This window comes from Tursiops truncatus, chromosome 11 (genome assembly GCF_011762595.2).
Source record: "Tursiops truncatus isolate mTurTru1 chromosome 11, mTurTru1.mat.Y, whole genome shotgun sequence".
In the NCBI taxonomy this organism is placed as follows: domain Eukaryota; kingdom Metazoa; phylum Chordata; class Mammalia; order Artiodactyla; family Delphinidae; genus Tursiops; species Tursiops truncatus.
Genome location: NC_047044.1, coordinates 37,847,324 through 37,862,145, shown reverse-complemented (window position 1 = coordinate 37,862,145; position 14,822 = coordinate 37,847,324). Strand labels below are relative to the sequence as shown.

The window sequence follows — 14,822 nt, the reverse complement described above, 5'->3', positions numbered from 1 at the left end:
CCAACTCGGTAAAAATTCTCAGGAAAAAATAATTTTTTGATACTTTTCTTTGAAGAAAAGTAATGTGTAAAGGTTATCTAATTTTGCCATACCTTAAAAGTCTAAAAAATAATCATTAAAAGTTTGGTATTAAAGAAAGAATAGGCAGATAAATTAAGGGAAGAGTATAAATGGTCCAGAAATAGACCTAAACACATAGAGAAAACTAGTGTGTGATAAAAGTGGTGTTTTGAACAAGGGAGTAAGGATGGACTATTTGTTGTTCCAAATGTTAACAAACAAACAAACAATAAAGGTAGATTTTACCTCATTCTGTTTCAAAAGAAAAAAAAAGCCCAATGGATCAAAAATCAAAATATTTAAAACAAAAGCAGAACACCGTATTAACGTCCCAGAAGGAACTATGAATGAATTTGTGAAAATAAGAATATTGGTGTGACAAAGACCTTTGTATATATCACACAAGAAGCCACAGTGAAGCCATAATGAAAAATAATGAGAAATTTGATTACAAAATATATAAATTTTATCCATGGCAAGGTAGCTAGCAGATAAACTGATTAATAGATAGAGGCAAAGACAAATGACAAACTAAAAGAAAAATTCAATACATGTAAAACATTCTTAGTATATTTTTAGAAAAATAGTATCATATGAAAATGTAATTAATAGAAAATGTATTTAAAATGGCCAAGGCATAAGCAAAGAAGCTCAATTTCACTCATATTTAAGAAAATCAATATAAATATTAGGAGACATCAATTTGTAACTATCAAAAGGTCATAAATTAAAATGTTTAATAATATGGCAGTGAAAGTAAGAGGAAAGTTCAAACTGTTCAAGCACTTTTGTTCAGAGTGATATGATATAACTTGAGAACAATTTGTCAGTATCTTTCAAAATTTGAGATGCACAATATGATTTGGGAATTTTACTGCTGGTAATGTATTCTACAAATAGACTCCTACATATGTGTAAAAAGTCCAGTTATATTTATTCAGCTTTTTATAATAACAAAATGAGATGAGTTTAAATCACCCTAAAGAGCTAAATAAGTATGTTATATTCAAGCACTGAAATACTATATGGCTTTTTAAAGTAATGAGCTAGATATTGTTGTTTATGCTAATATGGAAAGATACAGGTAAATAAGAAATTTTTGCAGAATAGTGTGTATATTGCCCACTTGTGGTCAATTTTATATGAATATATATAGAAAATCCTGGAAATAAATACAAGAACATATTAATAGTCATTGTCTCTGGGTAGTGGAAATATGGAATAATAGGGAATTTCTATTTAAAATTTTACAGCCGTCTATAATTTTTGATGTTATATCATGAACTTCTTTCTATTACTGCTATAGTAAGAAAGTAGCAAAGTGAATTAGCATTAATTTCTTATATTTTCTTCTAGATAACAATAACAGAGTGAAACTGATAGCTGATGCCAGTATTCCAGGATCGGATTATATTAATGCCAGCTATGTTTCTGTAAGTTGCTATTTTTATATATATTTTTATAAAACATAAATACTGCAGTATTACTCTTCAAGCTATTTAAAACAAGAAAATCATTACAACCTCTATGAATTTAATGTACCAGTTCCTTACAACATTATGTATCCCTATTTTATACATGGGGAAACGGAGGCTCCAAACAGAGATTGCAATTTACCCAACGATTATTTCACTAATAAGTGGCAGACGTACAACTTCTGGCTACATATCCCCTGGTCTTTCCACTATTTCCTACGTTTGTCAGAATATTCTCTGTACACAATGAGGTCGGCCAACCTCTCTTTCAAAGAAAAATTAGTCATATGTACAGTCATGTCCATATAATATAAAAACCTATTATGCTCTTCCTCCCCTCTAGATTTTCAGTCCTTCTAGGGAACTGTGATGCCTTGTTCTTTTCATCCTCAGCTACTTACAGAACGTGCACTCCGTTGTAGCTACTCAACAAGCATATCTTAAGTGAACCAACATGGGGTGAACTGTGACATGCCTAGTATACTATGTTGCACATCACAGATAATAAATGCTTGCTGCATTGGATTGAAAGCTGAATAAACCAAAGTGCTTTAAGGATCTCTCCCTCTCCTTCTCCATGGCTCTTTTGTTCTCTCAATGCTCACCACTATCATAGGTACACAGAGACCTTAGATGCACCCAAGACCTCCACTTGGGTTGACACAATCACGAAATCCGAGAGTAGGACCTGCTTTTGTGGTTATTTAATCCAACCATTCACCCAGGAAATCTTTCTGAAAAATTACTTGTAATTAGATATTAGCCTATCTTGGCATTGATTCACATATTTCCCCCTTAAGGCAGATGATTCTATCACTGAACTACTCAAATACACAGTTGTTTTATAAAAACAAGATATGTTCCCTTACATTTTCACCACTGACTTCAATTCTAATACATACCAAGGTTAACTATGCTTCTTATCATGACTCTACAGATACCTGAAGGTTCCCTCTACTGCCCACACTCCCACTGGTGTTTTATTTTTTCCTTATTCAGTCTTCTCATCCAGGCCTGCCATTTCATTTGGTCCCACTGGGGCTCTGCTTATGTGATGCTCCATCCTTTCCCCAACATCAAACATAACCTGTCCTATGTCCCATTCTCCCCAAGACTCTGTTAAGGGGGAAAAGAAGAATTCATCCTGAATTTTATATTGGTTGATAATTACTCCAAAATTACAATTATATATTGAATCTTATTGTGAAATAAGTGAACAATGGGAGCATTTAAGATTTCTTAATAGGAGAAGTGACGGGGGGTTGCAGAGGTTAATAAGTCATCCTTTGAATTTCATCCCATTTTTGTGCTAGAACTTTAAATCTATTTTGAAGAAAACCCAAATTTACTATTGTGATGGTATATTTTATTCATTTATCAAATCATTGATTTCCCTGAAAATGTAATTCTTTTCTAAAGATTTTGGTGAAATCTTGTGCTTACCAATTTTAATTGTATCCTAAACAATATAGCATGTAGAAGTTTTACTTTGATTTGTAGAATGAGGCATATATACATTTAGATATTTAAATTTAAACAATGATCATGTATTTTATGATACCATAGAACAGAGCAAGAACAAATTGTTGTATCAGTGATCTATTAATTCGTATCATTTTTATTCACCAATAAGTAGATACAAATGAATAGCTTATATCCTATAATGTTCAACCAGTTATGGGATGACAGTATAGGTTATGAATATGATTAGGAAGGCAACCAGACAGTTTTAGGAGGTATAACTGAACCACACATAAACAAAGGAATATTCATGAACCCCCAGTGTTCCCTCTAAATATTATAAGTTGTCAGGAGACAACCATAAGAAGATCACAATACAGGATGAGCAATAAACTAAATCTGAGTACATTAATACATATATATATATTCTGCTGTGGTCAAGTGATGTTGTAATATAATAAATTTTACAACAAATTCACTATGACCCATATGTAATGATATGCGTAATCATTACTGAGCTACATGGTAAGCAGGCCCAGATGGAAAGCACTTTATATTAAGGCAGGTTTCAGTATTGGAGTAGGCAGTATGCTGTATTGCTTTTACTTCTGGGGATATCTCCTTCGCCTGGGATGTCAGGAACAGATGGAAATAGACAAAGTCATAATACCATAGTGGCCTCTCACTTCTCTATCCCCAAATTCAGGCAGTCTTCACCTCAGAAATAGTGAAGATTTCTCAGAATGAATGTTTGATACCTCAGTTTCCCCCAACTCCCCACTTTTGTTCCATGGCACATCCATCTGAAAGTTCATGAACACTTGTTCCAGGAGCAAAAGACAAAGGCCATCTACAAATGGACTCTGAATTCCTATTTCTTTGGAAGCTGGAGGAAAAGGGAAAAGAACTATAGAGCAAGGTAGAGAAAAAGCAAAATAACTAGTGTTTAGATGGAAAAGAAAAAGTGAAGTCTGGAGAAGGGAAAAGGGAAGACCAGTAGGTGGTCTGAAGGATGTACTTTAAGACTGGGAACTCCAGTCCTGGGTCTGTAATTAGATTACTATATGTTTATCTCTCTGCCCTTGGCTCTTCTTGGGAATTGTGCTCCTGAAGCTAGGACTCAGAGAGAGCCTGGAAAATGTTGATTAAGGATGGACTATGGGAGAGAGGTAGGGAGGAAAATAGATACTGCATCCTTGTAAACAACCACTAATTGTACACGTGACTTTAGGAATGTTTTCAAGAAAGCTAACAATAAGAACATTATGTAATGGGACAAGACCCCAACCCACCACCCCAAATTATCTCTCCTGTCAACCTGAGATGCCTGAAATTACTTCAATTTGAGGATAGCTTTTACCATAGCTGGAGATTGAAGATTAAAGGCTATGATGCAAAGGAGCTGTAATCGTATCAGAAACATCAGATTTCGTCTACTCTGGAAGAAGATTATAGTACCAAAGGACACTGAATCCCTGAAAAAGGGAAATGCAAATAACTACGCGAAACATTTTATAAATTGATCAATTACAGTTTATTGTCCTCACCCTTAAAACGCTGCCAGGACACCATTCTCTCGATTTTCCATCTACAGCTTTGACACTTTCATCTCAGTCTCGTTGGTTCTCTCATCTCCTTGGCCACCAAACACTGAAATTATCTACAGCCCAATCCTTGAATTTACTGTTTCTTTCCAAACTCATTTCTTTGACAATCTCAACCATTCTTGTGATTTTAAGTAAGATCTATTTGCTAACTACTTTGAAATTATGTCTCTAGTTTGGACTTCTTTCTGAATTCCAAGCTCATATACTCAGTTGCCTTCATGACATTGCCACTTGAATATCCAAAAGAAATTTCAAGTTTAATATTTCCATTATGAATTCTTGATTTTCCTTTTAACCTGCTTATCCTGGGTGTGGAGAAAAGGGAACCCACTACATTGTTGGTGGGAATGTAAATTGGTGCCGCCACTATGGAAAACAGTATGGAGCTTCCTTAAAAAACTAAAAGTAGAGTTACCATATGACCCAGCAATCCCACTCCTGAGCATATATCTGGAGAAAACTCTAATTCAAAAAGGTACTTGCACCCCAATGTTCACAGCAGCACTATTTACAATAACCAAGACATGGAAGCAACCTACATGTCCATCGACAGGTGAACGGATAAAGATATGGTGTATATATACATAGGAATATTACTCAACCATTAAAAAAGAATGAAATAGGGCTTCCCTGGTGGCACAGTGGTTGAGAGTCCGCCTGCCAATGCAGGGGGCATGGGTTCGTGCCCTGGTCCGGGAAGATCCCACATGCCGCGGAGCGGCTGGGCCCGTAAGCCATGGCCGCTGAGCCTAAGCGTCTGGATCCGGAGCGGGAGAGGCCACAACAGTGAGAGGCCTGCGTACCACAAAATAAAAAAAAATTTAAAAAATTAAAAAAAAAGAATGAAATAAAGCTATTTGCAGCAACATAGATGGACCCAGAGATTGTCATACTAAGTGAAGTAAGTCAGAAAGAGAAAGTGAAGTCAGAAAGAGAAAGACAGAAATACCATATGATATCACTTATATGTGCAATCTAAAATATGATACAAATGATCTTACATACAAAACAGAAACAGACTCACAGACATAGAAAGCAAATTTATGGTTACCCAAGGGGAAAGGGGGTAGGGGACAGATAAATTAGGCGTTCAGGATTAGCAGATATAAAGTACTATCTATAAAACAGATAAACAACAACAAGGTCTTACTGTATAGCACAGGGAATGATATTCAATATCCTGCAATAAACCATAATGGAAAAGAATATGAAAAAGAATATATATTATATATGTATAACTGAATCACTTTGCTTTACACCAGAAACTAACACAACATTGCAAATCAACTATACTTAAGTAAAAAACAAATTTTTTTTTAAGTCTGCTCTTCCTGAAGTTTTCCCCATCTTCATTTGGAATCATTATTGACTTCTCTATTTTTCTTATACCCAGTATCCAATCCATAAGCAAATTCTCTTGGCTCTGTCTTCAGAATTTATCCAGATTTTATCACTTCTCACAATCCCCATTGCTATCGCCCAAACTAACCCTTGGTTGGATTGTTGCAATAACCTTCTAACTACTCTCCCTCCTTTCTCCTTTAAACCATATCAGCTTGTCTTACAGAAACCAGGATGAAACTCTTAAACCATATACTCTGTATGTTCAAAATCTTTCAAAGGCTTTCCATATCATTCAGAGTAAAATCCAAGATCTTATAATTACCTACTCTAGGACCTAAAGCACCATTGTCCTCCCTCCCTTGTTCTTTCCGACGTCACCTTCTATTACTGTCCCCCTCATTCCAGCCACTTGCTGTTCTTAGAACATTCCAGACACATCTCTCCTTTAATGCTGTTATACTTGACTTTCTACCTGGAACACTTTTCCTTCAGATCTTGAAGGGATTACCCCCTTTCTGCTTCAGTTCTTTCCTCAGATTTCACCCATGAGTCTTTTCTGAACACCCTATTTTCTGAAAACTCTCTCTCACAACACATCACTTTTAAAAACTCTATGTAAATTGTTTATTTAATAGACTTATTAATAGGCTTGATGTCTATTTCCCCTAACTAGAATATAAGATAAATGAGAGTAGGAATTTTAGTCAGTGATGAATCCTCAGCTCCTAGAATAGTGCCTGACACACAGTAGACCTTCATAAATATTATCTGAATGGAGGAATGTGCATATTTTAAAAGTCTGCAGAGAAAGTGACTAAAATATTAATGGTGCTTCATTATGGATAGTGAGATTACAGATTAATTCCACATTCTATTATGTATTTTTCTGAATTTTCCAAACATTCTACACTGACTATATATTACTTTTTTAACCTAAAAAAAAAAAACCTTTACAATGTAAAATAATTATATATTTCAACTGAGACTGGAAACATAGAAATGCTTTAGTATATAGTTTATTTAAGAGACTCAAGGTTTTATACCAGAAACTGTCACTGGGTGATTTTGGGAAAATCACCTCAAGTAGCTCATTATTCTTTAGAGTAAAATACACTGGTTGGATTAGATTTTAGGGCCCCTTGAACTTTAAAATGTATATTTATTCAGTGTAATACTATATTCTCTGGCTACTGAGACAATTCCAATTTAAAAATAAAATTCACCTTTAATCCTCATTCCTCAAAATATTTTGATGTTTGGAATACATGTAATTTCATTACTATATTTTATTTATACAGTACCTTTCTTTAAGAAAAATCCACAGATATTACTCAAGTGGCATCCTTACATTCCAGGTGAATGGACTGAGTTTTAGAATAACTTGATAAAATCTACAAGAGCTATCATAATAGGGTTGAGACAAATCTCAGGTCCTATAGTAGTTAAATGAACCTTCTTATTATTCACATTACTCTTGGTCTGGAGCTCTGGAGAATAATTACTAATGCCATAGTTTACATAGATAAGTAATTTCTTGGAGAAAGAGTATGAAAATATCTGCACAATCTTTAAATATATGACAGTAACTTAGTGGAATGGGTAAGAGCGCTGGCTCTGGACTCAGACTACCTTACCAACTGTGAAATCTTCCACAAATTACTTCACATTCCTTAGCTTCAGTATCTTCCTCTCTAAAATGAGGATAATAATAGTTCTAATTCTCAAGGTTTTTATAAGAAACAAATTAATTGAAATACTAACTATAAGATGCTTAGCATATTGTCTGCTGTGAAGTGGTATTATTATTTTTTAGTCTTTACTGCTTTATTCAGAGTTAGAAATACATTTTAAGAACAGTTAGCTGTATAGTATATTACATTGTGAGGTTAAAATTAATGTTGGAAATTTTGAGTATCTATTATTATTTAGCATTCAAAAATGTACAATATTTTAAAATATTAGGTCATCTTAAACTAGTATGTTTTTCTTACGTTGCTCAAAAACTAAAAAATACTATATATATGTAAATATTGATGCAGTGTTATAATTATATCATTCTAGGGCTACTTATGTCCAAATGAATTTATTGCTACTCAAGGTCCATTACCAGGAACAGTTGGGGATTTTTGGAGAATGGTGTGGGAAACCAGAGCAAAAACATTAGTAATGCTAACACAGTGTTTTGAAAAAGGGCGGGTAAGTTATTTGAAAATCTTTTCACAAAACTTTTACAATTCTGTTAATATATGTGTGACAATTTTAGCTAATACTTTGAGTCATCAATGACTTGGACATCTATAAAGCAGTTTTATCTTAGCAGCGATAACTGTGATATTTTATACACACACACACACAAACGTATCTATATAAAAAAATGGTTCTTTATGACCGGTGATTCTTTTCTGAATACAGATCAGATGCCATCAGTATTGGCCAGAGGACAACAAACCAGTTACTGTCTTCGGAGATATAGTGATTACAAAGCTAATGGAGGATGTTCAAATAGATTGGACCATCAGAGATCTGAAAATTGAAAGGGTAAAAAAAAGGAGGGGAAGTCAAACATGATATAAAATATGAATGTTCTAAATGTCTAAAGTAAAATTAATTTCTAGACATATTGCTTGATACCTGTATATTCAATAATGCTTTTCTATTATTTTCAAAATAGAAGTTTTGAATTGGCACCTGCCTTCAATATCTACGTCACTGTGTTTAATTCCAAATTATATAAAGTTCATATTAACCAGTTAATATCAAATTCTTAGGTAGACAGGGGAAGAAAAAGGAGGAAACAACTAGATCACTAAGTTTATCTTATTTTATAAAGAAACTGTAATATCTGATTTAAAACAGGAATTTCCCAAATCACTTATCTCTGTCTACATCCTAATAACTGGATTTTCTGTTTAATCCAGAACCAATACAGGAGCGATAGCATAGGATCCCACTTATATAACGTAAAGGCCTATAAACACAGAAAATGATATAAGGATCTTTATACTTTCTGACATTATCAGATACTCTATACCTGTGTTGTGAATAATTTGTGAGTGTGTTTAAGTTGTTAGGTCACAATTGTTCAAAATCTACTACTCTGGTGTTACAAAACGTTACATTGTATTTGAATTTAAATACCCTACATTATCATCTGCTTGCAAGCCTTCTCATTGTTTGCATTCATACAGAAAGGCAATTTTCTTTATTGTAGCAATAGTAGAAGGCTTCTCTTACAGGAAATTATGAAAACACAGTTTCTTCTGTTTGGTAAACTGTCATTTTAAAAGATCACCTTGAAAACCTGGCAAGTCAGCTGTCTTACCATGTTTCTTTAATGTCATTTTGTCTAGCATGGGGATTGCATGACCATTAGACAGTGTAACTTTACTGCTTGGCCTGAGCATGGGGTTCCTGAAAACAGTGCGCCTCTAGTTCACTTTGTGAAGTTGGTTCGAGCAAGCAGAGCACATGACACCACACCTATGGTTGTTCACTGCAGGTAAGAAAGAGATTTTTAGAACCTCTGAACACTAGAAACACTAGGAATGGTACTGAAACTCAGCGTGACCTTTTTATTATCACGACACCATTGATTTTCTGGCAGAATGTTAATGTAGATTCAATCCACCTTTTAGTTTTCAGTTATTTTACTGGTTATAACAAATCAAGATGTAGTTTTATAAAAGGTTAGATGGCAGAGATAAAATGAGTAATGACTATGTCTAAAAGCAAGGGAAATATATACCCTGGTACAGGAATTTTCCTGAAATCTTGACTGGATTATACCTCTCGAAGGCCTTCAAATTAAAAACAAAAAAATTGTAGCCCATTTTTGATGTGGCTACACATCAAATGGATGAGTGTGGGTATGTAGGATTTTTTTATTTTTACGAATAAACATCTGATCCTTCATTATTTCAACTGGTATTAGTCTAATATACTAATTTAAACTTTTTTGCAAAAGCAAGTTTCTAGATTTGACTTACAAAGAATAAAGAAAATGAACTTTAAAATAAAGATCAAATTAAGTGACCAACCCAAGCATGATTCAGAGTTTTTACAAACTATTCAAATATCTTTCTTTGACCTAGCTTTTTGAACATGATAAATAGAATGTGACCATAAATGAAGATTTTTCCCCTCTTCATTTTCACTGGTATTTTATACCACTGAAATACCAATACTCCCCCGCAAAAAGAAATAAAACTCACAGTTGTTTAGAATTCAGAGTTCTGGACATATTGATATGATTTATGATTTCTAACATGATATATCTAAGTCAGTCTCAACATGAGTTTCGTCAACAGTTGTAGTTTGTAAATTAAAGAAAAAGTGGGTGATAATATACTGTTTTATGATTCCACTTATATGAGATACTTACAAGAGGTAAATTCATAGAGACAAGAAACTGGAATTGTGGTTACTAGGGACTTGGCAGAGAGAGAAATGGAGAGTTACTGTTTAACGGGTACATAGCTTCTGTTTGGGATGATGAAAATATTCTGGAAACAGATAGTGGTGTTGGCTGCACAAGACTGAATGTGCTTAATGCCACTGAATTGTGCACTTAAATATGGTTAAAATGGTAAATTTTATGTTATGTATCTTTTGCTACAATAAAAAAATTTAAGTAACAATATCTTTTAACCCATTATTATTAATTATAATAATTCCAGAAATTAATTGATGGATAATTATTCTAATGGGAATATACTATAATTAATGTGGTTAAATATGTAAGAAAATATTAATCCATCCAATTTTTAAACTTTTTTTTTTAGAGGAAAAAACTCAGCATGTAATTTAAATGAGTCTACATCTTCCAGGAATATTTTAGATTTTTTAAATTGTAAGAGTAATACACAAATGATTGCTCATTATGAGATATCTTTTTTACATTTAAAAAGCATATAGAATTAAAAGTAAAAGCCTCATTCTTACCCTCCCAATTCCATATCCCCTCCATATATATAAAATTTTTAACAGATCAGTATATAGTATAAATAGAATAACAGTTTGCTTATAAAGTCAGTGATTGATTTTAAACTGGCATCATTGATGATTAAAACGGATAGTAAGCTTCCTTCAGCTTCTCCATATTTTACATATACACTGCCACTGGATTAAAACAGTGGATTTAAAAATCCATTAAAAAAGAAAAGTACCATCTCTCTTGTAGCCTCAAAAAGAGTAGTCTCCTCCTTTGTGATTTAAATACATAAAAGAGACCAGAGAAAAAGTATGCTTATATTAATAATCATTTTAAAATATCATTTTAAAACTGTCTACTAAATGATTACCTCCAACCCCAACTTCTCACCTCAACTTTAGACTTACACATTTAACTTCCAGTTTAACCACAACATTCTGAAAATTTGATGTGTCCAAAACAGAACACTTAGATCAGTCTCCAAACTCCCTCCTTCTCATCCCCATCTTGGTAAACAGCAGTCCACTCTGCTTTATACAGAAACCCTAGACTCATCTTCAACTCTCTGCTTCCTCTTACATTCCACATCCAACCCAACAGCAAATACTCTGATCCCTGCCCCCCATCACCTCTTCACACACTCTCCCCACCCTGGTCTCCTTGCTTTTCTTTGAACACACAGAACACTCTCCCACTCAGATCTGTTCTCTTCCTGCGCCCTCAGGCCGGAATGCTCCTCTCCCAGGTACCCAGGTGGTGCACTCCCTAACCCTACTCAAGTTTCTTTTCAAATATCACATTGTCAGAGAACCTTTCTCTAATGACCCTGTCCTACCCTATCACCTTTTATCTCCTTAACCTAATTTATCTTTCTCCATAGCACTTACTGCGGCTGGGTATATCCTATGCATGTTTCTTTGTTGTGTGGACTACCATTCTCCGTCCTCTAGAATATAAGCTCCATAAGTTCAGGGACTTGGTAATGTTCACTGCTGTACCGCAGATGCCTGGGACAGTGTCTGACACTCAAAATATATTGAATGATGTAATGACTGATTACTCTGTTTGGGCATATACGTGTCTGTGTTGTAGTGATCAGATTTATGTTGTAATGCTATTTCTTAGGTTGAATCATAGGTATTGTCGACATTAGAATATTTTTCACCTACAAAGATGGCAGTTTCGTGATGTTCAAAATGACATTTAAGATTAGGTGACCTTTCAAATGTTTTTTTTTTTTTTCCAGATTTACTTCCTATATTAACCATTTAAGTACCTAGGAGTCTTGTCTTTCTAATTGGAATTTCTGAAAAAATCCTGTCAGGTTTATCAATTAACAGTTTATATGGAGCACATACCTGTCCTTCAGTATTAAACTAATTTCTTAAAAGGAAATAGCTTTCCAATTTTATTATCTATAGGAAGGAAAAGAAAATTCTAGGGAAGGTGAAAAGAACACATGAGAATCTATCAATGTGATGCAGAGGAAGTACTATATGGGCTAAATATTACAGTTGACATTTTTCATGTTTAGCATTCCTATTGGTAACCAAAAATATATTCAATAAAAAGTCTCTGGGGTTAAGAATTTTCAATGACTTTTAAAAATCTTCCCCATACTTCTCCAACTACAACCCTTAAAATATTATGAAAGAACAGGGAAAGTCCAACTGGTTAAAAAAAAAAACTCAAATATTTGACAGAGTATTTAACGATAATCATCTTGCTCTGTCTAAACAGTCTTGGGAACAATATAAATCCAAAGAAACTCCAAAGAAAATCTACCTTCAATAAGAAAAGAAACTATTTATAATTTATTGCTATCATAGTTTATTTCCTTCATCACAATCAACATAAACAGGCTTTTTGCTGAATAATTTGCATGTAATTTCACTCTTCCTGCAGTGCTGGAGTTGGAAGAACTGGAGTTTTTATTGCTCTAGACCACTTAACACAACATGTAAATGATCATGATTTTGTGGATATATACGGATTAGTAGCTGAACTGAGAAGTGAAAGAATGTGCATGGTACAAAACCTGGTAAGATATCTAAAACTTCAAGCAGTTATCAGCTCTAGAATTTCTGCCTGGAAGGATCTTAGTGGCAGTGATCTGGTTAGACATGGCCTTGAACTATATTAGCAAAGCAGACATTCTCTTTTCCTACATTATAAACCTCTGGGTGGGGGCAGGGTCTTGGGGACGGCAGCTGATGGGGATTATAGGAGAACCGAAACCCACATGCCCCACTTATCCTTCAGCACTGTTACTGACTACTCATCCTACCCTGTTTATACTGATAGGCATATAGAAAATAATTCATTAAATGGATTTGTCTTTAGCCTTTGGGAAGCTTAGAAAATGAATCAAATTAATTTCTTTTGTAAACATGCTAGAAGTTGTATTTGGGAAAAGTTTATTAACTGTTACAGGTTTCTATGTATTTCACTTGTCCATATTTATCCCTTTTTATTATTAGTACTAATAATGTTTGTTATAGCATGTCATCAACCAACTAACTGGGAGTTGTTTGTTTTGTTCTGGTTTGGACGTAAAAATATTTTTAAAATATAGATTTTTTATATATTTTATATATAAATTATAAAAATATATAAATATATAATATTATTATAATATAATTATATATAATATAATATAATTACATTATATTATTATATATTATATTATTTATGTATTATATTATATTATATAATTAATATTATATAATTATATTATTAATATATTATATTATATTATATAATTAATATTATATAATTAATAATTATATTATTATATATTATAATTATAATTATATAATATAATTGTATAATATAATATAATTATATTATAATATATAAATATATTTTTATATATTTTATATATAAATATTTTAAAATATAGATTTTTGTCATTAAAAAAATCATACAGTAGGGGGCTTCCCTGGTGGCACAGTGGTTGAGTCCGCCTGCCGATGCAGGGGACACGGGTTCGTGCCCCGGTCCGGGAGGATCCCACATGCCGCGGAGCAGCTGGGCCCGTGAGCCATAGCCGCTGAGCCTGCGGGTCCAGAGCCTGTGCTCCGCAACAGGAGAGGCCACAACAGTGGGAGGCCCGCGTGGCGCAAAAAATAAAAGTAAAAAAAATTAAAAAATTATACAGTATAATGGTAATGAAACTAAAAACCCTGTTGAGTGTCTAGTAGGTTCCAAGTATTATACTAGATCCTTTACATGTATTATCTTATTTAATTCTTTATTTGTAAGGCAGGGCCAATGAAACTAATCAACAGACTAGGTATTATGGTCTCTGCTTTACAAATAGGGAAGCAGATGTTCAAGAATTCAGTGATATTTAAAGGTCAGAGCTAAAATTCAAACCCAAATCTGTCTAACTATAATACATAGGATGTTCCTGTCATATCTTTGGATTGATATTTTTATGCTACAGAGAGATTTTTCTCATAATAAATATACAGTTCTTCTGTAATGGTATTTTCCAGGGTACCTACTAGAAAACACAAGTGGCTTTACAGTCATTAAAGGTGTGAGAAAACAGGCTCTTTGCTAAAATAAGTTTGAGAAAGAATTTCTTAGAATTACAGCCTCTGTGCTAATGTGCATTGACAATTATAAATACAGAGCCCTTGTGGACATTTCCCAGACTTATATGACTATGAAATCCTTGAACACTTTTTGACCCCCAAGCCTATAATGCCATGATGTCATGGAACATTAATGTTCTTAGGAAGATGCTGCTCTAGACCAGAGACATCCAAACTTTTAGGAACACACATCCCTTTCAGGAGAAATGTTTGAGCATTCAACTCCAATACGTATATATTTATTCTTAAAATGTAGATTGTGCAATTATGTAAATTATAAAGCGTACACAAGAAATTGAAAAACATGAGATAAAGGTCAAATAAGCAATTCTGACAACCTTGC

At 33.6% G+C, this 14,822-nt stretch overlaps 2 protein-coding genes across 2 annotated transcripts in view; one reads left to right on the top strand and one right to left on the bottom strand.

The window, feature by feature from the left end:
- Window positions 1–14,822, bottom strand: part of LIN7A (lin-7 homolog A, crumbs cell polarity complex component) — a 394,724-nt gene that overhangs the window by 38,177 nt on the left and 341,725 nt on the right. The gene's annotated exons all lie outside the window — the stretch shown is intronic.
- The window catches only part of PTPRQ (protein tyrosine phosphatase receptor type Q), a 198,707-nt gene that overhangs the window by 178,058 nt on the left and 5,827 nt on the right, over window positions 1–14,822 (top strand). Inside the window, exons 41-45 of the mRNA XM_073789216.1 lie at window positions 1,417–1,493; window positions 8,009–8,143; window positions 8,360–8,485; window positions 9,298–9,446; window positions 12,783–12,918. Coding sequence (XP_073645317.1) covers window positions 1,417–1,493; window positions 8,009–8,143; window positions 8,360–8,485; window positions 9,298–9,446; window positions 12,783–12,918 — 623 coding nt within the window. The remainder of the gene's footprint in view (window positions 1–1,416; window positions 1,494–8,008; window positions 8,144–8,359; window positions 8,486–9,297; window positions 9,447–12,782; window positions 12,919–14,822) is intronic.